Source organism: Vombatus ursinus, unplaced genomic scaffold, assembly GCF_900497805.2.
Source record: "Vombatus ursinus unplaced genomic scaffold, bare-nosed wombat genome assembly UNPS02014813.1, whole genome shotgun sequence".
Taxonomy (NCBI): domain Eukaryota; kingdom Metazoa; phylum Chordata; class Mammalia; order Diprotodontia; family Vombatidae; genus Vombatus; species Vombatus ursinus.
In genome coordinates, this window is record NW_020954591.1 from 25,747,429 (window position 1) to 25,774,720 (window position 27,292).

Genomic DNA, 27,292 nt, shown 5'->3' on the forward strand with positions numbered 1-27,292 from the left:
GATTAAGTGACTTGCCCAGGGTCACACCTCTCATAAGTGTCTGAGACTGTATTTGAACTCAGGACTCCTGACTTAAGCTCAGCTCTCCATCTATAATGTTCCATCCAGCTGCATATCTATCTGGGAGCCATATACCTACAGATGATACTTAAGACCACGGGAGCTGATATGGTCACCAAGAGAATGTAGAAAGATACTAGAATACAGTCCAGTCCAGAATATTGGGGTATACCTACATTTAGGGGGCAGAATATGGATGATTAACCAGCAAAGAGGCTGAGAGAGATCATTCACAGTGAGGACAAGAACACTCTTTCTTTCTTTCTCTCTCTCTCTCTCTTTCTCTCTCTCTCTCACACACACACACACACACACACACACAAAACACACAGGGAGAAGGGGAGAGAAGGAGAAAGGGAGAGGGAGAGAAAGAGAAAGTTTAATGAAAATGAAAAAATCCCAGAAAGAAGAGAGTATATGGGAAAAGAAGGTCAGCAATGTCAAAAACTAGAGAGTGATGGAGAAGATAAGAACTGAGAAAATACTATCAGGTTGGGTGATTGAAAGATCATTGGAAATTTTGGAGAGATATGTTTCTATTGACTTAGTCAGAAGTCAGGTTGAAAGGGCTTAGAAGTGAGAGAACAGAGAAGTCATGGAGACAGTGAGTAACCAAGTTTTTTTTAGAAGTTTGACCTTGAAAATGAAATAGGAATATAACTCGAGGCAATGGTAGTCATTTGAGGGTTTTATTTTATTTTTTGCCAGGTGAGGGTATTTCAAGTATAAAGAAGTCTTGGACATATTTGTGGGCAATAGGAAGGAACCAAAACATAGGAAGAGATTGAAAGTGAAAGAGTAAGAAAAAGAATGTTTGAGGGCACTATCTGCTGGAAGATTAAAGACAGTGGGATCAATGGAATCTATAGAATTGTTGGACTTTGGAAAAGAGAAAGCTCTTTCCATCAGAGACTATATTGAGAAAGAATGGGGGATGGTGTAGTCATGGTGGGGAATATGATAAAGAAACAATTAGGGAGGAATAAAAGTTTTTTTTTAATTTTTCATTTAGGGAGGGTCCAGTTGAATTTAGATTACATAAATCTCTAGTGGATCAAGTCATTTAACCTTTCTTTGCCTCAGTTTCCTCATATGTAAAATGAGATGGTTTGTCTCAGAGTCCTATAAGGGTCCTTCTAGATCTAAATCTATGTCCTATGATCCTCAGATTGGTTGATAAAATCCAATTTTGGCTTTGGCAATAGAATAAAGGAAGAAGACGTTTTGAGAGTAGAAGATAATGTAGTGTTAAACTGGTTATCATGGAGTCAAAATTTCAAAATGAATAAAGCAAAGCCAGAACAGGGATTATAGCCTGAGAAAGTTCTGAGAGAAAAAGGGATTGAACTCCTTGGTGAAGATGAAGAATAGGTTTAGGAAGCATGAGACATAGAAAAAAATGGCTAGTAGAACATAGCACAGTTATAAGAAGTGGCCATATTCAATATGGAGGGAGAGAAAGAAAGGGTAAGAAATGATAAGAATAATCAAGTATTTGAAGAGTTGACAAATAGAAGAGGGTTAAATTGCTTCTACTTGATCCTGGATGAGAGAGTGGTGGAATTGTGATTAACATGTAGAAGTACAAGGAAATTTATTATAGTTGAATACAAGGGAAAGCTTCCCAACAATTAAATCTATCTGAAAATGAAATGTCCTGCTTTGGTGGTAATAATAGCAATTGTAATCTTAATTGTAATGGTAATAGTAATAGCTTACATTTATAGAATGCTTTAAGATTTGCAAAGTACTTCACATGTTATCTAATTTCATCCTCACAACAACCCAGAGAGGTAAGTACTGAAATTACCCCCATTTTACAGATGAGGAAACTGAGGCAGAGTGGTTCAATGCTTTGCCCAGGGTCACATAGTTATTAAATGCCTGAGACTGGATTTGAACTCAGGACTTGCTGACTCTAGAGTCAGCACTCTACCCCACTGCAGGACCTAGATGCCTAAATATTGAAGTGAGTTCCCTGTAGCTAGAGTAGGAACTCTTCTGTCACTGAACGTGATCGGCTAATTAATTGTTAGTAATCATCACACCAAACCCTTTTGTCCTTTTGTCTTACTCAAAAAGCTGATGCTCTGGGCATTAACCTTGGAGTCAAGTTTGTGGACACTGTTCACCGCAGTGACAGAAATGGAGATTTCAGGGCCAACAGGGGCATTCCTGGTTTGGGATTGGTGTACTAATTTTCAGTTTTCAAAAGCCTTACTTTTCAAACAAACTTTTTGTAGTTGTAAACTTTTGTAAATTTGTATATTAAAAAATAAAATGTAATAATAAGGAAGGAAAAATATTAAAAATTTGTGATTAGTAACTGCAAGTGGAGGGTAATTAATCATTTATCATGTGTGATATACAAAGGATTCATGCCCTTGTTGGATCGGGTGACACCTGAAGATTCTTCCAAATCAGAGATTCTATGGTTTTATGAATAATGAAAGTACAGAGTGTGGGGCAGAGAATGAGGAGGTATAGATAATAGCAAATATGCTGGAAAAAGAAAATATCAAGGAGTTCACAATAGTATAGGCAAAAGGGGTTGGGGTTGGGGTGTCTATGGCAAGTGAAAGAAAGAGGTGTTTGAGAGAAGTGAAAGGATGGAGTAAAAGAAAGAACACTTTCTTTCCGTAAAAACCTTATAGAAAAACATGAGACTAAGGATCAGGAGACTTTCGTTCTAATCCAGCTAGTGGTGTGTAACAAATAATTTAATGTGCATCTTAATTCCTTTATCCATAAAATAAAGGAGTGAGACTGAATGATCTCTACATTCCCTTCCAATTTGACAATCATTTGATACTAAGTATGAATGATTGGGAAAACAATCAAATGGGATGTTCATTGATTGGGAAAGGGCTGAACAAATTTTGGCATATGAATGTAATGGAGTATAATTGTGCCACAAGAAATGATGAGCACAAGAAATTTGGAGAAATATGGGAAGATTTGTACAAACTGAGGTTGAACAAAGTAAGCAGAAACAAGAATTCAGTTCAGTAAGATGATCCACCTTTGTTCCAGAGAACTAATGATGAAATATCTACTTTCCTCTCAGTAGACAATTGAAGAACTTTTTGTACAGAACGAGCCGTACAGTCAGATAAGGTTAATTTGTCACCTTGTTTTGTTCAACTATACTTATTTCCTACAAAGAAGGAAAAGTTTTTTTGTGTTTGGGGCTGGGGGTGGGCGTAGGGGTGGGAGGGTAGAAGAAATTGTGATTGAAAATTATAGCAATATAATTTTTAAAATAAAAACATATTAAACATCATGACAACTTTTGGAGACAAATGGTAGGAAAAATTCTCAGCTGAGGTCCCTTATATGTCCTGAAAAGAACAAAAAGCATAAAATAATATTTTTCTATACTCTTATCAGAGCACAGTCAGTCTCTTGAAGTGTACAAATTATACATGGAAAATATGTGACAAAATCTATAAATAATTTCAGGGAGAGATCCTGTGGAGACAATCATTAGACACTGCAAGAATGAGGCTCAAGTGGCTTGTGATGTCACTCAGTCCGTGGCATGTATTTATAGCTCCATAATTCATAATCATTTGTTCTCTCTCCATATCATCCTTTTCATCAAAAATACAACACAGAAGAGAAAAGCAATAATAAATATAGAAGGATGTAATCTGCCCCAACATAGTCTAAGGCAGAGTTTTTACCAGAAACCGTTAGGAGAACTGGAATTCCAAAGGGTCCCTATGAGATATGTATGTCTTGCCTAAGATCATTAAAAATGTGACTTTCATGTGTTTTGTTTTGCATGTGATTTGTGTGACTGGGCTCCTTCTTAATAGTCTTGTCAATAACCCTCAGCTTGAGAGGTTTATGCTTTCTAGAAGATCTCTATTTATTGTAATTTTAAAAACCACAAAGAAACAACAGTCATCAGTTAGCAAAATACAAAATATTCCTACAAAATATTCTATCAACTCACTTTGTTTTGCTCTACTACTCTTCCGTTTCTAGAATATATTCCTTTCACTTCTTTGCATGATTGCCAGCTTCCTCACGGCACAACTTGGGTGCCCATCTTTCCAAGAGCTATTGACCTGATGCCCTAAGGTATCAGAACTCTCTCCCTCTTGAAATTATTTTATGTCATTTTGCATTTATTTCTGTATTTGCTTACTTGGATACATGTTGCATCCTGCTCACTGCCACCCCAGTAGAATGTAAGCTCCTTAAGGGTAAAGGGTGTTATGGGTGTTGTTGCTGTTGTTGTATTGCTTGTACTTGTCAGTAAAGTGCCTGGCATATACTAAGTGTTTAATAAATGCTTGCTGAATTGAAACAAAGTTAGTGGTTATCCATATTGCATTCATTTTCCTTCTTTCTTTTTCGTTTAATAGTGGTTAGACTTAGGTTCCTCTTCTTTGGCTCCTGCCATGGCCAGGAGCTGACTCTGATATGCTATGTTTGTTCTTATCTCTGCACTTCTATATGATGAGAGTTGAGGGTAGTTCAATGTCCCATTACCTCTCAGTCAAGAAGTGTGTTTCATAAACACAGAATTTTAGATATGAAGGAAACTTATGCCAATCTCTTATTTTCATGGCCATAAGAACAACTGACAATAATGGAATGCTTTCCCAAGTGCATTCCTCACAACAGCGTCATGAAGTGGGTAGTGCTACTACTATGGTATTAAGTATACTACTAATGATGCAAGTCAGAGAACTGAGGTTCAGAGAGTTTGAGACCTGTCAGTGTTCACACAGACAATAAGTCTTATAAGTGGAAATGAAACCATAGGATCAGAGTTCTAGAGCTGCCCTTAGAGGTTTGTCTGGTCCAACTCTTCCTTTTATAGATGAGGAAAATGAGTCATAGAGGTTAATTGAATTACCCAAGGTTACACAAGTAGTAAGTGGGATTTCATCCAAGGCCCACCAATTTCAAATCCAGTGCTCTTTCTGCTGGACCATCCTTCTTTCCAAGCTAGAGGTTCTAAACTGCGTGACATTGGGCAAGTCACCTACTACCCTTGGGCCTGGGTTTCCAAAAAGGAGGGGATTCGATTAAAGTCCTTAGAGCTCTAAATCTATGAATCCCAGTGTTCTTGTCCACAAATCACAATGCTTCCTATGTGGGCTAAAAATAATGGCACATTGCTTTCCCTGGAGCCCATTAGCAAAACAGGTGTAGCCTGAATGGAAGATATCAGTGTATTAAACTGGGCCATTGGACTTAGAAACTGGCAATTCCCTCAAGCCTGTGAGATTTTTCATCTGGGCCTTTGTTCAAAATTGTTCCTACTTCAAGGATTTGTGATTTTGGAGGTGTGGGTATTCATTTCACCCTTCCCATTGCCAGTTTCTTCATAGGGATGAACAGTTATCGAGAGGTGCCGTGTGCCCTGAAATACTCATCCCCCAGTAGCCAATCTGTTCATGAACCTCTCTGAACTCAGCAAGACTGAGACTTGGCCATCGCTGAGCCATCACTGAACCCATCCCATCCGTGAAGCCTTTCCAGCTTGGTAGGAGCTGCCACAATGTGTGGTATAGCCTTCAAGAACCCAGAGTCACCTCTAATTCATAAAAACAAAACAAAACATGAGCACAACTTTAATGGAGGCATCTCAAAATGGAGACATTTAAAGCGGGAGTTGGAGAAGGTGGGGCTGGAAGCAAGAGAAGATTTGTGGCAGAGAACAGTTGTGGTATTTGGAAAGAGGCTCAGTTATTATTGCTGGAATTTTATGATCGTGACATATCAGTAGCAAGGCTGGCTCTGGAGAGAGCCAGGAGTTCCTGTCCTTTAATTTCAAAAGCAGACAAGCTTCAGTATGGAGTTGGATGTGGAACGAATGTGCTCAATGCCGAATAAGCCCAAAGGGATTCTTCCTACACAGAAAAGGATTCTCTGAGTATGTCTGTTCTTTTTCTCTAGCCCCTGCTACCATGCTTTCTCAGACTAACAACTGACATGAAAGGCTCAACCCAGAAGCAAGGTGAGGGAAAAGGATGTGCTATCCTCCTCTGTCCCCAGGGCCAATAATCTCTCAGGGTCCTTGTTGTCAGCGTTGTCTTTGCTTCTGGCAAGTTCTATTTGCGTAAGGAGTTTCTGTAATGTAGGATCCTTATCTTCAACACTAGGGGTGGGAGTGGGGAAGAAACTAGGACATGTGTGAAACAGTTTAGGTGAGGACAAACTTTGGAATCAGAGAGTGAGGATGTTTGGTTCATTCACCTGCTAAATGTGACTTTTTAGCAGGTAATTTCACCGCTCTGGGCTTATATCCCAATCTCTAACATGAAGGCAAAGAGTTGGGTTTAGATTTGATGTCAGGAAAAATAAAAACATCCCTAATAATTGGATCTGTGCAAATATAGAATAAGGGCAGCTAGGTGGCGCAGTGGATAGAGTGTTGGTTCTGGAGTCAGGAAGACTCTTCCTCCTGAGTTCAAATCCAGTCTCAGACACTTAACTTGCTGTGTGACCCTGGGCAAGTCGCTTAACCCTGTTTGCCTCAGTTTCCTCAAATGAAAAATGAGCTGGAGAAGGAAATGGCAAATTAATCTAGTAACTTTGCTAAGAAAACCCCAAAATGGGGTCACAAACAGTCAGACATGACTGAAACGACTGAACAACAGAAAAACAGAGAACAAGCTGCATCCAGAGGTGGTGGCTTAGGTGGATACCCACTTGCCAGATATCTTATAGTGCATATTGTCTCCTTTTGTGTGTCTCTGACTAGAAGGCCACTGAGCCCCCTTCCTATTCTCAAATTCTGTGCTTCTCTGGAATCAACTTTCAACTTTAATATAATTCTGAAAGTCAAGAATTTCTTCCAGAACATATGTAATAAATGGTTGTGCAGCTTCCACTTGAAAACTTTTTGTTACTTTAAAGTAAGTTCCTTGAGGGAAGAGCGCTTTAATATCTCTGTCTGTCTGTCTGTCTCTGTCTCTCTCTTCTCTCTGTCTTTCTCTGTCTCTCTGCCTCTCTCTTCTCTCTGTCTTTCTCTGTCTCTCTGTCTCTGACTCTCTCTGTCTCTCTGTCTCTCTGTCTCTCTCTGTCTCTCTCTGTCCAGTGCCTTGTGGCCTAGCATATGGTAGCCATTTAAACTTTTTTTTAAATTTGAAATCAGTCATGAAACACTGCCTCACGAAGTATACCGCTCAATTTTCAATGAATATTTTTTGAAGTTTCCTCCTTACATTGATCCAAAATCCTTAGCTGCCACCCTTTATTCCTAGTTCAGTCTTCTGAAGCTTCACAGAATAAGACTAATTCATTTTCTACATGGTAGGACTGCAAATACGTGAAGATAACTATTGTGTCCTGTCTGAGCCTTCCCCAACCCCCAAGATTAAATAGTGCCATTCCCTTCAAACTTTCCTCATTGGATATGATTTCTAGGCCCTTCAATAGCCATCATGGGATCATAGATCTGGAGCTGAAAGGCATCATAGAGGCCTCCTATTTCAGGAAAAATGGAGAGAGAAAAAATAAATCCGAAAGACGTTTTGAAGGAAGAAATAACAAGATGATCAGATCTGTTAGAGGTAGTATTTGAGCCCAGATTGCTTGATTCCAAAATGTCAGTGCTCTTTCTTTGGTGCCACACTGACATTCTTTTAAGAACACTGCAGGAGTTTGTAAAACTCTTCTAAAATGTAGTACCCAAATCTGATCATAGAACTCTTCATATGGTTTGATCAGTGCAGTAGGGCTGCTACTCCCTCATTCTAGACCAGGGGTGGGGAACCTGTGACCTTGAGGCCACATGTTGGCCTCTGGGTCTCAAGTGTGCCCTTTGACTGAGTCCTAACTTCACAGAAAAAAATCCACTTAATAAAAGGATTTGCTCTGTAAAACTTGGACTCAGTCAAAAGGCCACACTCAAGAACCTAGAATGCCACATGTGACCTCAAGGTCGCAGGTTCCCCGCCCCTGTTCTAGACACTATATGTCTATGAGTGAAGTCTAAGATGAGTTATTTTGTCACATATTATTCTGTGAACTTTCAATGAATTTTATTTTTAAAAAGTGCATTTTGTGTTTGTACGTTGTGTTGGGGTTTTTGCATAAAAATTTGCCAGCACAAATATGATTCCATACTTGTCCAGTTAGTTATGCTTTTGCTTAAATTAAGCACTTTATATTCCTATTAAATTTAAGGTGTTTTTTAAGTTTGAATCCATTGTCCCAATTTATTAAGGAATATTTTAATCTGGAACCTCTTATATAACAAAATAGCCATTTCTCCCAACTATGTGTCATCTACTGATGTTAGAAGTCTCTTACGTATGTGTTCAAATAAATCACTGAGAAAAATGATGTGCAGAATTTGTCCAAAGACATTGCCCTGTGGAATGGTGCTAAAGTCCTCCCTTCAGGCTAAGACTGATACATTCATTCAGTTTCCTCTTTGGTTGTGATTTTTCAAATAAGTACACATCTGAGCAACATTTAACCATTTTATCCACAATGATATCAAGAGGGACTTTGACATTTTTTTCTGTAATCCAGGTAAACTATGCCAACTACATTCCTATGATCTACCTCTCTAATAATCCTGTAGAAAAAGGAAATGTGTTTAGGTGATCATATTTTATTCTGTTTGAACCTATATTAACTCTTAAAAGACATTGCTTAGATGTTGGCAGATTTTGTGGTTTGCTAGTATATAGGTTCTGAATCCTATCTATTTTTCCTTTTTGGGGAGTTTAGATACCAGTTACCCATCTCTTGATTTCCAGTACTTTTTCTGTTTTGTATGATTCCCTAGAAATTACCAAGATTGATTACCCAGTCACAAATGCCAGTCCCCTCATTGTCTTGAGTTGTAATTCTTACGAGGCTGAAGAATTGAACTCATTTAAAGCAGCTTGATGCTCTCTTCTAGTTGCTTCAATTCTCTAGGGCTACTATTTGATCTTAACTTAAATAACTGGATGGATCTCACCTCTTTGGCATTCTTTCTGCCAATGAAGAATGTAGTCTATCTACATTTTCTAATCCTATGCAATTATTTTCCATGTTTTTTTTTTTCAGAATTCCCTCCAATATAGTCAACATTTTGCATTCAAAGCCTTCTTTTAGGTTCTGAAACACCTTTTGGGCCCCAGAGAAAAACTTAGTTTCTCTATGTGTGATCTACCCACTTCTCCATGAATGTCCAACCACTTTTTCCAAGGATACAGGACACCTTTTATGACACTTCCTCTGCACATTATCGTTGGTGACATTCACTGTATGTCTCTGTGTCAACTGCTGTTTTGATTTGTTCATAATCTTCTATAATGTATGGCATCATTAGGGGAATATTGATTTTTTTTAAAGATGGACTTTGGAGGTAGGAAGAAGGGATCATAGAAATATGATTTAATTCAAGGATACTCCCTCTTTCTCATTTTCAACTTGGGGTCCAGCTCACAATCCATCTTCAGTTCCTATCCCTATTAAGATGCACATATAGCTCAATGAGTTGCCCTTCAGTTTTCATATCATGATCTGTGCAATGGACAATCTTCGTAATTTTGTTTTTCTTAATTGTGAGAGAGTAGATGTCGTTGAATAGACCATACAGTATTATCTACACTGTATCCTCAGAAATTCGTCACCTACTGGAAATACCTAATATACTTCAGCTTGACACAGACCATCCATGAGACAGAGGAATGCCTTTTGCCTTTAGTGAGCATAGGTCTCGTTTTTTAATAAGTGGCTTGATATCATACTCAAGAGTACACTGAACTAAGATGATTATGATTATATTTATCACAGAATCATAGCATGCACATGAAAGACACTGCATTAAAAGAGAACCTTCAAAGCTGCATTTTGTTCTAACTACTCAAATTTCTTTTTTTGTAATGGAGAGACACAAATGTGGAAGAAATAAACAATGTGTGATTTTATAGTGTTATTCTTTTCTATCAACTGTGTGACTAAAGATATATTCCATCACAATAACCAATCACCTGCAAAAGCTTACCTATTCTTTCTTCATATGTTCATTGAGTGTATACTTGATGTGGGCCTAGATGGCTTTCCTGAATATGTTATAAAGATAATAAAAGAAAAAATGTGGATTAATAGTTGGTTGGTGTTTTTGGATGACAAATTTAGATCTGGAAGCAACATTAGATTGGGTTCAATCTTCTCATGTTATAGATGAAGAAACTGAGAACCAGGGAGTTTAAGTAATTGGCTAGTATCACACAGATGGTAAGAAGAAGAATTAGGACTTTAGTTTGCCTATTTTTGCTTTTGGAGGACTGGGAGTAGGGCCAGGAGATGGTATGATACAATCTGTGACCCATTTCATTCTTTTAGAGTTTTCCTCTTTTTGAAATATTTTGCAAATAGATCCCCAAGTATTTTTAAAACTCTCACCTCCACACAGGTTTTTCTTCTGTGTTTGGTCAATTCCAGATGCTTTCCCCAATTTCCTTTTGTGTTCTATTTCTTTTTCCTCACAAAAGACGCAAATACAAATTAATTTTGGAGTAACGGCATTAACTAGGGGAATCAAGAATGATCTCATGGAGGAGATGGTACTTCAACTGAGTCTTAAAAGACACTAAGGATCATAAGAGGCATGAGTGAGAAGGGAGTGTATTTCAGGGATGTGGAATAGTCTGTGCCAAAGGCACAGAGGTAGGAAATAAATGTCATGTAAGGACCACCACAAATAGGTCAATATGACCGTGAATCAGATTAAGATGAAATGATTCTGAAAAGACACATTAGAACCAAACTGTGACAGGGTTTAAATGATAAACAGAGCATTTCATAACTTTTCCTAAGGGCAATAAAGGAGTTGTTGAAATTTTTTGGCAGCATACTGACACGGTCCAATCTGGTTTGGGGGCATATCAAATTGGTTACTCTTCGAGGATTAGATTGTAGAGGGGAGAGGTTGAAGGCAAGTAAATGAATTAGAAGGCTACTGCAATAATCCAGGTAACAAATGAAGAGGTGAACTAGGCTAGGTGAGGAGCTATGTTAGTGAAGAGAAGGGGACAGATGCAGAAGGTAACATAAAGGTAGAATCAACAAGTCTTGGCAACTGATTGAACATAGTCCTTTGTCATTCTCCTCTGACATATCTTTCAAATAAACATGTGCTCTGTCGGTGCTTCCTTTGGCTGCCATGTCTTTTTACTTGGTAAGGAGATCACTACTAGTTAAGGTAGTTTATGGACTCTTTGACCTATTTGTTTTATATGAATGAATAAATAAATAAATGATTTTTAAGCAATTAGTATGTGCCAGGTACTCTACTAAGCAGTGGGGATGCAAATTCACAAATTTATGTAGCCCTTATCCTCAAGAAGATTACATTCTAACACATATGTGGGAGTAGTGGCCAAGGAAAGTAATGTTGACCTCAAAAGTCCCAGGGATGGTGAGTTGATCCACATCATTTCCAAAAGTAACGGTATTATTACTTTGATAACTATTCCTAGAGCAAGGGCTCTTGGGAATCAAGGAAGAGGGGAAAGGGAAATAGGCAAATAGCAATATGGTCTAAGCAGGTGGTAGGAATGGGATAAGAAAGGATAAGTCTGGGGCCAAATGGATATAATGGATTAAGTTTATCTATGCCTACTCATTCACCAACCAAAATAGCTGGGCTCCCCAGGAGTTCCAAAGAAATTACTTTTCCCAGGCATTGGGGACATGGATTCTAAATGTCATGCGTTGAAATTGATGGTCCAGGTGGGAAGAAACATAGACGGGGCTATAAGCAGATGACAAAATGGCCGACAGCTGGATAAGAAGTGAAGGTGAAATATGGTTTGGGATCTGGGGCCATCTAGATATTCTAGTCTAGCTAACTTTACACTCATTTAAGAGTTGAACTTCTCTAAGAAACACTGCTAATTAGAATTAATCTTTACTTGTATCAATCTTCTAATTTTCTGAGCACTTTTAATAACAATAGGGAGCACTTTTATAGTGTTTCAGGATTTACAAAATACTTTCCATATTATCGCATTTGATCATCACAACTCTGTTATAGGTACTAATATTATTCCCATCATTACAAATGAGGAAACTGAGGCTGAGACATGTTAAGTAACTTTATCAGGGTCAAACAGCTAGTAGATGTCTGAGTCAGGATTAGAATTCAGATTTTTCTGACTCTAAATCCAGTGGATTTTTTCCCCAAACTAAAGATACAAATAAAAATAAAGACAATGCTTGCTTAACGGAATTGAATAAAATGATTACGAAGATAGAGGACATATTCAGCCTGAGAGATTTAAAGAAGGAGTGATTAATTCTAGAGAAAGGGACATGGATTAATATTAGATATGTATATGGTAGTAGCTCTCCTTTTTTCCTCCAACATTTTAAGTTATGAAATTGAAATTAGTGTAGTCTAGCATTTATCAGGCATTCTGCTTTTAGTATAGTGAGACTTTATCAGGTGCTAAAATTACTAGTACCTCTTTGTCCACGTTACGGTTTCTGTTAGAAAGATATCATCCATATCCTGCATGTGATTGAGCTTTTTGTTATATATTTCCTTGACAGTATCATTTCTGTTTGTTTTTCTTTTTATTTTTACCCAGATGTTCTCCATACTGTTTCTGCATTTTTTATCATTAGTTTATATATACATAGGGCAGCTAGTCTTTGCAGTGGATAGATTTCTAGTCCTAGAGTCAGGAAGAAACATCTTTTTAAGTTCTAATCCAGCCTCAGACACTAGCTGTATGACCCTGAGCAAGTCACTTAACCCTGTTGGCCTCAATTTCCTCTCATGTAAAATGAGCTGGAGAAGGAAATGGCAAACTACTCCAGTATCTTTGCCAAGAAAACCCTATGGGGTCATGAAAAGTCTGACACAACTGAAAAACAACTGAACAACAAACATATACACAGGCATGCATCCTTTTGACAGATGATGCTACTGTGCTTTAGATCTCTGAATCTCAGATTTTGAAGAGACTTTAGAATTTATGTAGTCTATCTTTTATCTGATTATGAATCTTCACTATAACATTCATAACACATTATCATCGAGCCTCTAAACATCTTCAATAGTGTGAAGAACTCTATCAAGAAGGAAAGCTCATTTCATTTTCACATGCTTTTAATAGGAAGTCCTTCTTTATTCAAACTAACACCTGTTCTTTAATGAATTTTACTTTTGGGCCTTAGTTCTTATCATTGGAACCATATAATTTTTTTTTAAATTTTAAAGCACTTTACAGATATGACATGTCTATATGAGTCAGCAATGTAATGTTCCAGGCAATAAAGCTAATACAGTCTTGGCCTACTTTAAGAGGGTCATAGCTTCCTGCTGTGTTCTACTCTCATCAGACCTTATGTAGTATATTCTGTTCAGTTCTACATACCATGGGTTAAGAAGGATATTGATAAACTGCAGATTGTTCAGAGGAGGGCAACCAGGATGTTAAAGGGCTTTGAGTCTATGTCATTTAAAAATGCAAATGATTTAGTAGACAGAGCTGGGCATGTTTAGCTTGGAGTAGAGAAAACTCAGAGGGGATATGATAGCTATCTACCATTATTTACAGGTCTGTCATATAGATGAGGGACTACCTTCATTCTGTTTGACCCCAGAGGAAAAAAACAAGAGGATGGGTGGATGACCACCGAGCTCTCTTTGATTCAATGGAAAAAATTCTGAATCAGGAAGTCCTGGATTCTGCTTCCAGCTCGGACACATACTAGCACTGGGGTCATGGCCAACTCATTAACTTCTCAGTGGCCCTGTTCAAATAATAGATCAGTTGACAATCTACATTTGAGGAGAAATCTTCTATTATGGGATTTCTGCATATAGAAGAAACCACAGATCTTAAAAAAATATTATCATTATAATTATTTTCTCTGATAGGCCCGAATGTGTTAAATGATGGCTAGGTTGCACCCCCTAAGTTCTCTCTCCTCCAGGATGAGCATCCCCAGTTGATATGTATGCTCATTTACCCTTCTTCCCTTTGATCAGGAGTATACATTGCAAATATCTCTCCTGACTTTAAGACATTGAAAGTCAGTTTAAAAATACTACAATTTGAAAAAAATCACAGATCATTCATAAGGTTCTTAAGCTTAAAAGAGAATAAGAGTGAAATAAAAGGAGGAAAATTAGCCTGCTATCCACTAATGTGTAACTAGAATAAGCATAATTAGTATTTAAAAGGTGGTGGAAACCTGAACCATTGTCCAGGTCACCATGTCCCTCAATACAAAAAGCTGCCCCTGCAATTACCAGTGATGTTTTGGATGCCATGTTGAATAAAATACACCCTTAAAATTACTTTTCTCTGTCATAAGTCTCCAAGTCTTACTCTTACTTAAGATTATGTTTACTTCCTTGTGTTAAAATTTCAAGTTCATTTTATTACCCAAGTTCTATGGGTTGGCATAAAGACATCATAGGCTCTAAGTGACATTTTTGACTCTTCATGTTATTTCTGTGAAATTCTATATACTTTTCTTATCATTGTTCTTTTTTCTACATCATATCTACATCATACTACATCACACGTAGTCCTCCATTGCGGGGGGGGGGGGGGGTGATGATAAAAAGGAAGTGGCCTGAACTGATGAGTTTATCTATGTTAGAAACATCCAGTATAGAAACTCCCTCCCCAATGCAGATCAATAACTCACTTAGAAATTACAGAGTTGCCCAGGTTACTGAGAAGATGTCAGCTGCCCACAAGTTGACAATTTCATCTGGGTATTTTCCCTCTTCCTTCCCATCCCCTACACTAAATATTTAAATTTAAATTTAACATTAAATTTAAACATTGTTTGTTCTCCTTCCTTTTATGGTCAAACTCATTGAGAAGTCTGTCTATAATAGATATCTCTACTCCCTTTTGTCTCACTCTCTCATTAACTTTCTACATTCGACTGTCAATATCATCATTCGACCAAAACTACTCTCTCTAAAGTTATTGGCAATCTATTAACTGCCAAATCTAAAAGCCTTTTCTCAGTACTCATTGTTCTTGACCTCTCTGCAGTCTTTGATATTGTCAATCATTGTCTTCTCCTTGATACTCTCCTCTCTAAATTTTTATGAATCTCTTCTCTCCTAGTTGTTCTCTTACCTAAATGACTCCTCCTTCTCAATGTCTTTTGCCAGATCTTCATCCAGGTTATGCCTACTAACCATGAGTGGGGCAACTGGCAGTGGTAGATAGTATGCTGGATCTGAAGTCAGAAAGACCTGAGTTCAAATCCTGCCCCAGGCAAGTCACTTAGCTTCTAGTTGTCTCAGTTTCTTCAGTTTCTCCTGTAAAATGGGGATAAGAATTGCACCTACTTGTAGGGTTGTTCTTAGGATCAAATGAGATAACATTTCTAAAAACACTTTGCACAGTGCCTGGAACATAGTAAGCACTATACAAATGATTCTTCCCTCCCTCTCTTCCTTCCTCCTTATTGGTATCTCAAAGGGCTCTATTCTAGTCCCTCTGCTCTTCTTCCTCTATATTATTTCACCTGGTAATCTCTTTAGCTCTCAAGAATTCAATGATCAGTTCTATGCTGATGATTCTCACATCTATTTATCCAGCCTTAATCTCTCTGTTGACCTCCAGTCTCTCATCTCCAAATACTTATTGAACAATTCAAACCAGATGTTCCATAGGTATCTTAAACTCAGTAAGTCCAAAAATGGACTCATCCTTATTCCCCAAACCCTTGACTCTTCCTAACTTCCCTATCTTTGTTAAGGGTATCACCATCCTCCCAGTGACCTAGGCTTACAACCTCTTCTATTCCTTACTTTTTTTCTCTGTCACAGCCCCCGCCCCCACCCGAAACTCAATCTATTCCCATTGCTTGTTAATTTTATTTTCATTCCATCTCATCTCTCATATATGCCCCCTTCTCTTCTCTGGCACTGCCACCACTGGTATAGGCCCTCATCACCTCACACCTGGACTATCGTAAGAGCCTGCTGGTAGGACTGCCTCCCTCAAGTTTCTCCCTACTCCCGTCATAATACACCACTCAGATGTCAAATTGATCTTCCTAAACCACAGTTCTGAGTGTATTACTACTCCCACTCAATAAACTCCAGTGGTTCCCTATCTCCTCAACGATCAAATAAAAAAAGTCTTCTATTTGGCATTCAAAGTCTTTCATAACTCGTCTTCCTCTCTACCCTGCCTACCTTTCTAGTCTTCTTATTCTCTTTTCCTCCATTTAGTCTGTGATCCAGTTATCCTGCCCTCCTTGCTGTTCTTTGAACAAGAAACTACATCTCCCAAGTCAGGGTATTTTCACTGGCTGTCCCCCATCCCTGTAATGCTCTCCCATGTCATCTCATCTCTGTCTCCCGGATTCCTTCAAGTCCTATCTAAAATCCCACCTTCTATAAGAAACCTTCTCTATTCCCCTTAATGCTAAGCCTTTTCTCTCTTGATTGTTTCCAATTTACCCTGCATATTTTTTGTTTGTACATAGTTGTTTTTATGTTGTCTCTTCCATTAGACTTTAATCTCCTTGAAAACAGAAATTGTCTTTTGCCTTTCTTTGTGCTTCCAACATTTAGCACAGTGCCTGGCACATAGTAGGCTTTTAACAAATAGTTACTATTTACTGACTGACTTCCCTCCAAACAAATGATTGACAAAACCCTCTCATTCTGGTATTGTAAGCCAGCCCCTTGCAGTACGTTGGCATAATAACAACATGATCCAAAAAGGAGAAAGTCTAGCCACGTGTACCCCTTCACAACTCATCTTCATGAGGCTTCCCTATCTGGCTCCAATAATTCTGAACATGTCCTCATTTAGGGATATGGTTTCCTTTATATTAATTTTTGATTACTAATACAGGCAACCTCCATTGTATAGATTGCATTCTAAAAGAGTATTTGCAAGTGGCTACTTTGGCAATCTGAGTCCATTGCTTTCCCCCTAAAACCTCCTCCTTCCTATGACTTTACCCTTCTGTTAGTGGCCTTGCCATTTATTCACTCTCCCTTATTAAAAGCCTTAGTGCTATCTTTCACTTTTCTCTCTCCTTTGCCTGTCATATCAAATCATGTGCCAAGTCCTATTGATTCTATCTCTACAATATCTCTCAAATATATTTCCTCCTCTATTCCCCCTGCCACTATGCTGGGACAGTCACTCAATAACACCCCCCACACACACCCACCTACACCCGCTGGACTATTCAAAGAGCCTTCTATCAAGAACTTTTCCCCTCATCTACTCCCTCGAAACTATCCTTCATTTTGCTGCTATACTTTTCTTTATGCATGCTTCAAGCCATGTTACTCCGCTGGTAAAAACCTTTTAATGATTTCCTGGGTTTTAATTTTTTTTTTTCTACCAAGGTTCATGTGATTTTTATTAGGTTTTCAAGACCCTCCAGAATCTGGCAATGTTTCCAGTCTCATGATCCTAAGGAGGGTTGGGCAGACATCTGTCAGGTATTTGAGGACAAAAACAAGAGAGGATAACACTGCTGCTGAGGGAGGGTGGGGGCAGAAGGGAGGGTTAGGGTGGGTAGAGAACTGATCCAAGAGAGAACACCAGATAAATTCTGCAATTGAGTTGCTAACAATGTTACCTAAAGTTTTAAGTTCACTAGACCTGGAAATCTGACAGGCAAAGTGGGAGCAATAAGGCAGGATTAGCAGTATCCATTCCATGTACTAAGGGAGTTGAGAAAGAGTTTTTGGAAGGGCAGAAAAAGCAAAATGGGAAATATTAGGCACTTGCAGAATGACTCTGCTTACATGGCTCCCATGCCAAGACAGCATCCTCTTTTGGAAAGAAGTGCCAGTTGTGTCTTTTTTTTTTTTTTATCTGAGAATCAGGGTTGTCATGGGACCAAATCCCTTTTTCACACAGTTCTCCTTAACTCACTTTATACACCAACTAAACTACTAGTCCTCTCCCATAAACAACCATCCCACACATACTTTGCCACCTCCATGTGTTTTCTTATGCTATTCCCTATTCCTGGAATTTCTCTACACACACACACACACACACACACACACACACACACACACACACACGTTGAATTCTCATGTATCCTTTAAATCCCCAATACAAATGTCTTGTACAAGGTCATATAGATAATAAGGAGCATAACTTAGATTCAAACTCAGGTCCTGAGATACCAAATCCATTTTTTCCAATGCATCATGTTGCTTCCAACTCTCTTATGTGTGATTTTGTATTATAGTTATCTTTATATACATCCCATTATATGGTAAGGTCCATGAGGGAAGGGGTTCTATGTATGTATCTTCCCCAGTGCCGAGGATAATGTTCTGCACAAAAGATGCTGAACAAATTATTTATTGGAATTAAATATGTTCTGAGATTAGTCTTTAAAATTCTTTAAACAATAGTGTACTCGACAATTTTGTAGTACCTAACCATTATTTATAATATTGTTTCTATTTGGAAAAATGGGTTCAGAATCCCAAATTGGCATGCCGAGAGTATACTTCTCTCTGTTATATTCCTGAACACGGAAGCAATGCTTCACATACATATTCCCATTTCACCTCTACCACCTATGACACAATGGAATTGGTATTTCCTCAGCTCCTACGCACTGGTTGTGGCCATGTAAAAGATATTGTCAGCATCTGGGTGATAAAAAGTGAGGAGTAGGGGTACAGAAGTATGTGGGGAGTACCAGTACGTAAGTTATTGGAAATGAGAATAGGGAACTGAGACAGAAAATGGGGAATGTGAAGAAGATATGCAGAATATTGCCAAAGTTAGCAGAAGTGGGAAGCCCTGGGGTAGGGAAATGGGAGCAGTGGTAACTAGAGGTGTGTGTGGGGGGGGCACTCACCTCCTCTCCTTTGAAGTCAATCATAGATTTAGAACTAGAAGGGATCTCAGAATCCATCAAGTCCAACATTATCTTTTTACAGATAATGAACTAAGTCCTAGAGAGTTTAAATTATTTTCCTAAGGTGAAAGTTAGTCAGTTTCTGAAGCAGGATTTGATACCAGGTTTTACTGACACCAAGTCCAGCAATTCTATCTGCTACACCATGATGCCTCTCTCTTCCACCAAACCCTTGCCACCACTTAGCACAGGAGCAGAATGGGAAGCAAGGGTTAAGGGGGGTCAGGGTGAGCCGGTGACGGGAGAATCTGAAACATGAGGAAGGAGGAAAGCTATGGTGGTTTCCAGCTGGGTTCAATGCTTTTCAGGAATAGAAGAAATTTGGGGAACTTCATAATGAGGCAAGATAGATAGATAGATAGATAGAGAGAGAGAGATGTTAGATATAGATGGACGGATGGATGGATGGATAGGTATAGATAGACATATCTATCTATATCTATACATCTTTGGAACTGTTTTCTATGCAATTTGCTTTGCGTCACTTTAAAACTGTAAGCTTTTTGAGGGCAAGTATCATGTATGAAATTTCCTTTGCATTTGCTATAAATCAAAGTGGAAAGATTTGCCTCAAGTGGAACTTGGTAAAAGCAAATGTTCAGCGAATTCATATTCTTGGCATAGTCTATTACACTGGAGAATTAATAGTAACAATAAAAATACTTCATTTGGTACTTTAAAAAATGTGATTTCATCCATTTAAGTCCTTCCTCTAGCAACAGTGATTGAAATCTATCTATACCTTTTCATCATATGTGTTTCTTGTCTATGTTTTACCATAAAATCTCCATAAAGGTCTACTCAACATGTTGGAGGTTTTCCTCTTGTTCTTTTAGTATTAGAGGGGTGCCAATATGTTACTTCAGCTGTTTGTCATCCTCACTATTTAATTAGCCTGTCTCTTCTCTACTGAGGACAGGCATCGGTAATATTCTTTATGCCTTCAAGTGGCCATCGGCCACATGCTATATATTGCTTCTTCCAACATGCATATTTTCCCCTAGTTTCCTCTAGTTGTTTGCCATTTTAATTCTTATAAGATCATGGTGTTCTAGGATTCACATCTCTGTAGAATCTCTGGGAGAATACTGGTGTTAAAGAGATAAGTTTTTGCAAAGGCATCATTGTGAGATCATTGAAAGCACTTTGCAATTTCTCAGACACAATCCAAGACAACCCAACCCCTCCTTATCAATTCCAGACCCAGCCCATGGTGTATAATTTTTTAAATGCTCTATGAATATTTTCTTGGGTGCTTATTCACGTCTATGTCTTCAAAGGGCCATTCCCAGGAACACTTGCTCACTCTTTTTCTCTTTTTTCAGTTCCTCCCCAGATTATGAACATCTCCTCAGACATCACTGTGAATGAGGGAAGTAGCGTGACCCTCCTGTGTCTTGCTATTGGCAGACCGGAGCCCACCGTGACATGGAGACACCTGTCAGTCAAGGGTAAGCTGCTCAACCTGGGGTGGGAGAGGAAGACATTAAGGGCAGTCTGGGTCTCCCAGCATATGTGTGTTTTGGTTCATGTTTCTATATAAAATGAAACTTCAGGATTAGATCAAGAATACATATCTTGTTGTCATTGCTTGTTTTAATATAGAATCAAATACTTATCAAACAACAAGTGTCATATGGAATTATGAGAAGATGATTCAGAAAGCCAACTTTCTGAGGTTCTCTTTCTTGTTTGGCTTGTGAAGTTGGGGCTCCCTGAGCCCCTTTACCTTCCATAATTACAAAGGTATACATGTACTCTAGCAATTCTTCCCATGAGAAAAACACATTTTCTCCAGGTGGTTGTGAGAAATGGTGATCTGGGATCTTTAGATGAAAGCTGCAGAATGATAAGAATGACTGCTGAGGGTCAGATGCAACTGCTTGGCCATATGCTTTAGAGTTTCTGTTTACCCAGAAAGAGAAGGATCTGTGATCTTCAATAATCTGACCATTTACCTGGAGTCATCTCTGCTACAAGCTGGAAATGACAAGTGTTTTATCTCTAGAGGGCTAGGGCGGCTGTGATGGGCAAGTACTTCTGTTCCTACCTGGAATGTGTACCAGGAGCTGGCAGTGAAGATTTGTCAGGACTGCTTCCAAGTAGTGGGGGAAGCCAGCCTGGCGTGAGGACATATCCCCATTGCCCCTTGGAAATCTAACTTCTTATCAAGATCAGCAGGGAATTAAGAAAAAAGGAGCCCAAGGCCATTTGATAGTTTTATGCTGTAATTAGACTGTGAGATTAATTCCAGCAATTAGAATGGAAACCAGTCTCCCTTTAGGCACCAGAGAACGCAAATAATATAAATGGCAACAAGTAAGCAAATGGTGTACTGAGAAAGACAGACAGACAGACACAGCTACACTAACATACAAAGGGGATACTGTATGGGGAAAACTGTTTCCCTTGTTCCAGACTTCCCTTCCCTAAGCCCTACTCTCTACCCTAGGCAGGCTTTGTGAGGGGGAAAAAGATTTAAGCTTCCCTTCCCTGTTTCCTCCTGAATGAAATGCACATAGTAATGCTTGCCTCCACCTAGTACAGGAGCAAATAGTAAGGGATGAGTGAGATAATGCCAGTGAAGTACCTTGACCTTCTGTGAGTAAGGGCTGAGAATACTGAAATCCACAGAGGTTTAATGATAAAGGGGAAACTATCAAGAATATTCAAGTATGCCTAAGGGATGTTATAAAGCATGACCCTTATACAAACCCAAGAAATAGCATGTGCATGCAAACATATGGAGTTACAGGCCTCTGGGGGAATTTGCTCTAAAGACAGAAGAGTTTTGGTCTCGTAATATATACAAATATATGTAGACGCAGCATGCCAATTTTCTATGTATCTAGTGAAGTCAGATGTCTTTATAAATGCTTGAAATCCCAGAATGTACTCTGTTGATCCTAAATACATATTCCTCTAAGCCTGGAGATCTTTTGAAAGACAACTTGACTTTGGTTAAGTGTACAGAAGCTATTTTTACAATGCTACAATAGTCAAGACTTCTGTACTTAAAATAGGGGACTTTTAGCGCCCCCCCCCAAATGGTTCTTATTGTAGTGGTGTGGAGGCTGAAGGGCATCTGGGAGAAGCCAGGAAGAGCCTAAATTCAATCTGCCCTTGGCCCCCTCAAATCTCCAGGGCTGAGCATCGCATCTGAGCCTCTATCTCTTGTTTTTTTGCAGCCTTGGCCTTCTTTGCTTAGCTTGTCTCTATCTCTCATTGTCTTTTCCCCCCTCAATGACATTTTAAAAAATTCAACTCAGGCAAGCAATGTGTTTGCCAAGTTTGAAAGGCACTAGAACCTGGAGGGTTTGCAGCTTCTTATTTGCATCTGTGGGGTGGCTGCCTGTGTCTTTTTCCAGGGATGGGGGAAATGCTCTTTCCTTCTTCTGAGGGAAAAATGGGTTTGAAAGGTTTCCTAAGAGGGGCTAGTGAGACTCCTCCACATCAAACAGTGTTTACAGAACAACTTTCTGGTGAGTTAAGCACAGAAGACTGTGCAACACTGAAATGACATTTCTTTTGAAATACCAGTAGGATTGACAATGGAGGGGTAAGCACTGTGGACAAGTGTGTCGGTAGCTTCATTGAATTCTACTGACAAAAAAAAATTGAAAAGCTATTTCCAGAAAGTCTGCGAATACTGTAAAGGGGGTGAGTGTGCCTGCCGCCCATGGATGGGGGCTTTTCAGACTTACTGTAAATTTTAGGAAGAATCATGAGACAGTTGCAACCATCTCTTCCTTGTGCTTGGGTCCTAGGCTTACTTTTCACTGTAGATCCCTTGTTTAGCACCGAGTGTTCCCAAGGCTGCAGATAAAGAAATAAAAAGAGATGCTCAAGTCACTTGTCACTTGCCATGACAAGTGCCCCTTTGACAGCAGGGACACAAAGACTTCTCAGGGTTGGGAGTTTCTTTGAAACGACCAGCATGATTTTGAAGACCAATTTTCTCATCGAGAAACTGAGTCCTCAGGTGTTACATGCATTTATTAGAAAGCTTTTAAAGAAACAGCCCATAGGTTTGGTGCAACAGCTGAGGACCACTTAATCTGGAGACCATTTGCAAATATTTTCATCTACCTTGGAACTCACAGACTGGAGATGCAGTGAGAAACCTCCCTCTCCTCAGTGGAATGTTGGAGAATTTGTTTACAGGGTTATAATTATTAAGTGTTTTAAGCTTCTTAAAGACAAGTGCTATGTAAATAAGATTTGGGGGTTTTCCAGCTGACATGCAAACCAGATGAACATTCTACCATGTCCTTGTTCTTTAGATGTAAATAATTATATCGCCTTTTCAAAGGCAGCAGATCTGCCTTACAAAAACAAGAAGGTACACATGAATTCACACACACACACACACACACACACACACACACACACATACACAAATGCAATAGCCCTTTAACATTCTCTATAATAACAGAGAGACTAGCTAAGTGGCAAAGTGGATAGAGCACCGGCATTGGAGTCAGTATGACCTGAGTTCAAATGTGACCTCAAACATTTAGTAGCTATGTGACCCTGAGCAAGTCACTTAACCCTGTTTGCCTCAGTTTCCTCATCTGTAAAATGAGCTGAAGAAGGAAATGGCAAACTACTCCAGCATCTTTGCCAAGAAAACCCCAAATGGGGTCACAGAGAGTTGGACACAACTAAATGACTGAACAAAAACAACAAACTACAAATTGGAATCATCACAAAATCACAGGGCACTGTTACCAAGAATGTTCCCCTGAAGTGTGTGGGCAGATCCATAACAGAGAAGATAAAAAAAAATTGGCAGTGAGCCACTGCATTTAGAGCCCCTCATGGAACAGGTGGGTTCCAACACCTCCCCCTACCCCCCAACACTTCTGAAGGACAAGAGAGAAGGAGCTGGGCCAGAATTAATTGGGAGGCTGTTCTAGGCATATGGGGTAGTGTGAAGAAAGGTGTGAAAATGGGGGTGGATGAAGAAAAGAGTAGAGGCTGTTGTTGAGGATTGGTTGTCTTTCCATCTTCCTCTGTTATGTCTTGGAACAGCAAGGCTCCTGCACATCTGGACTGATTGACAGTGATATACTTTGAAAGGCCAGATGTTTGAGAAAGCATTAAAAACTTATAATCATCAAGCTGTAGACCTTAGAACTAGAGGAAAAGTTACATGCTTCCCTTCCCCCTCATTCACCATCCTTCTCCAACCCCAGTTTATTTTTGTGCTCCTTGTCATAAGGAGTATTTGATATCTTAGCTATTTTTTTAAACAATATAATTAGAAAATTACAGTAATATCTTACTGACTCAACGTCAGCAAAGGATCAGTTATTCTATTTAAGTGAGATTTCCAGATTAAATTAAATTCAACAAAGTTTGATTAAATACCTACTATGGAGAGGCAGCTAGGTGGCATACTAGATAGAATGCTGGGCCTAGAGTCAGAAAGACCTGAGTTCAAATCCAGCCTCAGACATTTATTAGCTGTGTGATCCTGAGAAAGTCGCTTAACCTCTGCCTCAGTTTCCTCCACTATAAAACAGAGATAATAATTGCCCCTATCTCCCAAGGCTATTTGTGAGGATCAAATGAGATAATAGTTGTAAAGCTCTTAATACTATGTCTGGCACATCCCAGGTGCTTAATAAATTTTTATTCCCTCCTACTAAGTGCAAAGTATATCCCCTTAATGGCATGCCTATGAGATCCCAGGGTCAATTCCATGCCACAATTGGGCATTGGAGGACAATGTTGATGGAAGAAGCAATAGGCATACAAACACAAATGGGAAGCAGGTTTTGCCCCAGAGAGCTTACATTCTTCTGGAAAATTGTAAATTCTGCTCTAACACTGGAGCTTTTGAGGTCGGTAGAACTGTTTATCTCTATGCTAAATGGTCCTGCAAGCTGATGTGCATTTTGGATTTTTATACTCTTTCTGCCCCACTGACCCCATCTTATTTCCATTGTGTTACTGTTGTTGGTGTATCTGCCTGTGACAGTCCTCACCATCTCTTCCCAGTTTGCTGAAGGCTAAGAAGCCATACATCCACACTTGTTAGAACATTGTCTAAAATAACACGTGTGGGAGAAATTTACTGGAGTCACACAGGATGAAGCTATGTTGGGGGAGGAAAAGGTGTGATTTGCAGCTATGGAGAGACCTGCCACCCTGATGAAATCCCCCTGGCTTCAATCAAATTTTCAATGTAAGAGTAAGAAGAATGGAGGCAATGTGATGCAGCGGATAGAGAGCCTGCCTTGGAATCAGGAAGACATGAATTCAAGTCTTTCCTGTGACGCACCCTGACTCAGTGACTCTGGACAAGTCTTCATCTGTCAGAGTCCCAGGCAGCTGTCCAAGACTGAGTTATGGAACGGTTTCAGGCATGCATTGGCAGAGGGAATTTTCTGTTCAAGTATACTAGTGAAATCACAGATGCAAACTAAAATTCAAGAAGAAACTGAATGAGTTTCTGAGCAGGGATCCTGTAATAAGTAAGTTCAATGTATCACCTAGACTTTGACATCTGTTTTGGATGCACAGAGCCTTATTTTTGTTTACTCGTAGTACTTGGTCATTTTCTCCCTGGTTAAAGCTGAAGCACCTGGCAGAGAGTTACTTGATAAATGATGTTTGTTTGATGGACTTGTCTGATGGATGCTTGTTGATGGACTGACAGACTGACAGACTACAGGATGAGTGACCTCCAGAGAAGCAAATTGTGACTCTTCAATTAGAATCAGAAGAATGGACCAGAATATCCTTTGTTCTGACTCAGGACAGCCATTTTTTTTAAGCTTTTACACTCACTTTGATATCTCTTAAAATCTGGGCCATGGCTCATGCTTTACTGGCTCATCTGAACAAGGTGTACTTGGTACTTTAAGTGAGGGGAGAATTTCCCTTCCCTACCTAGTTCTGTCCATGTACTACACATACTGGTAATCAGTAGAGAGAGCATTGGATTTCAAGTCATGACTGTTATGGGCAAGGTGCTTTACATTTCTGGGCCTTGGTTTTCCCCTTTGTAAAATGATGGAGTTAGACTAAAAAGATAACCTTTAATATCCCTTTGATTCTATGTGAATTTGCCATAATGTAGGCCCCACAACCTCTCAGGAACTCTAAACTTCACGTGAGGTTAACCTCTCAAAATCCATGAATTTGCAAAGATTATGGGAGACAATATTTCCTCTTATCTTATTTCTGATTCTTACTCCCACTCTGATTTGTTCTCATTACTTCTTTTTCTGTCATTGTTAAAATAAGAACTCTAGAGAAGGTAATGGCCAACCACTCCGGTATCTTTGCCATGAAAACCCCAAATGGGGTCAGAAAGAGTTGGACACAACTGAAATGATTGAAAAACAACAAAAATAACAATGGTGTATATAATGTATATGTTGGGGGTATGTGTATATATGTATGTATGTATACATGTTACTCACAGAAAATGAAACAATGTGCTTATTCCCAGGTCATTTAATCAATGACTTTGACCCCTTCTATTCTCGTGAAACTAGCTCCAGCTATAAGCCTCAGAAGCTCAGTTTCATTTCCTTTCCCTCCCTGAACCTACACTTTCTTTCCTGAAAGGAGGCAGGTTCCTCTACTCAACCCCACCTCTCTTATGATTCCAGAATCAACACTGGCTATAGTGTGAAACAACATTGACACCCCTGTCTGCCGGGAGGCAGTGCTGTTCATCTGCTTCAATTAGTAAGAAACCTGCTGAGACCTACCAACCTCATTTCTCTTATGAGCAGTCTCAGGTATGAGGCAGAGACACTAATAGGAATCGTCTCATAATTGACCTGCCGAGTCATCCAGTCCTATTTCCTCTGCTTTGTCTTCCCTCCAAGGCAGCAAGGATCTTCGTTCCTAATCTGAAGACCTGTTTAGAGACTAATTAATCCCCAGAGTGTGAGAAAGAGGTGTCTGAGATGAGAAATCAAGGTTATACATATCTTGCTCAGTAGAACAGTTATGGGCAAACAAGCTGTTCGTCTCACATTTTTGCAAAGCAAATTTACGTTCGCTAACTTTGGTTCTTGTTGTAAATGAGAAGTGTATGAAGGTCTAGCAATGCGCTTTTCACCATATGGACACCCATATGTTCCCCCCCTTTGCTTGGGTACATTTTAGCTTTGGCATGCACATATGCCTGTATTTTTGCAACTTAACAATATTAAAACTAATCCCATTTATGCTCCTTTTGGGTGAGTTGATTGAGTCATAAATTCCAGAGAATCTCCTCCTTAGGAGCCTAAAGTTCTTTTGTATATGCAGCGGGAAAGCAAATCTCAATCTCCCTCCCTCTCTCTCTCTCTCTCTCTCTCTCTCTCTCTCTCTCTCTCTCTCTCTCTCTCTC

At 39.2% G+C, this 27,292-nt stretch overlaps 1 protein-coding gene across 4 annotated transcripts in view; it reads left to right on the top strand.

The window, feature by feature from the left end:
• OPCML (opioid binding protein/cell adhesion molecule like) overlaps nt 1–27,292 on the top strand; it is a 701,341-nt gene that overhangs the window by 560,769 nt on the left and 113,280 nt on the right. For all 4 annotated transcript variants that reach the window (XM_027835167.1, XM_027835165.1, XM_027835168.1 and 1 more), the window contains exon 3: nt 20,259–20,384. In XM_027835167.1, the coding sequence (XP_027690968.1) occupies nt 20,259–20,384 (126 nt within the window). The remainder of the gene's footprint in view (nt 1–20,258; nt 20,385–27,292) is intronic.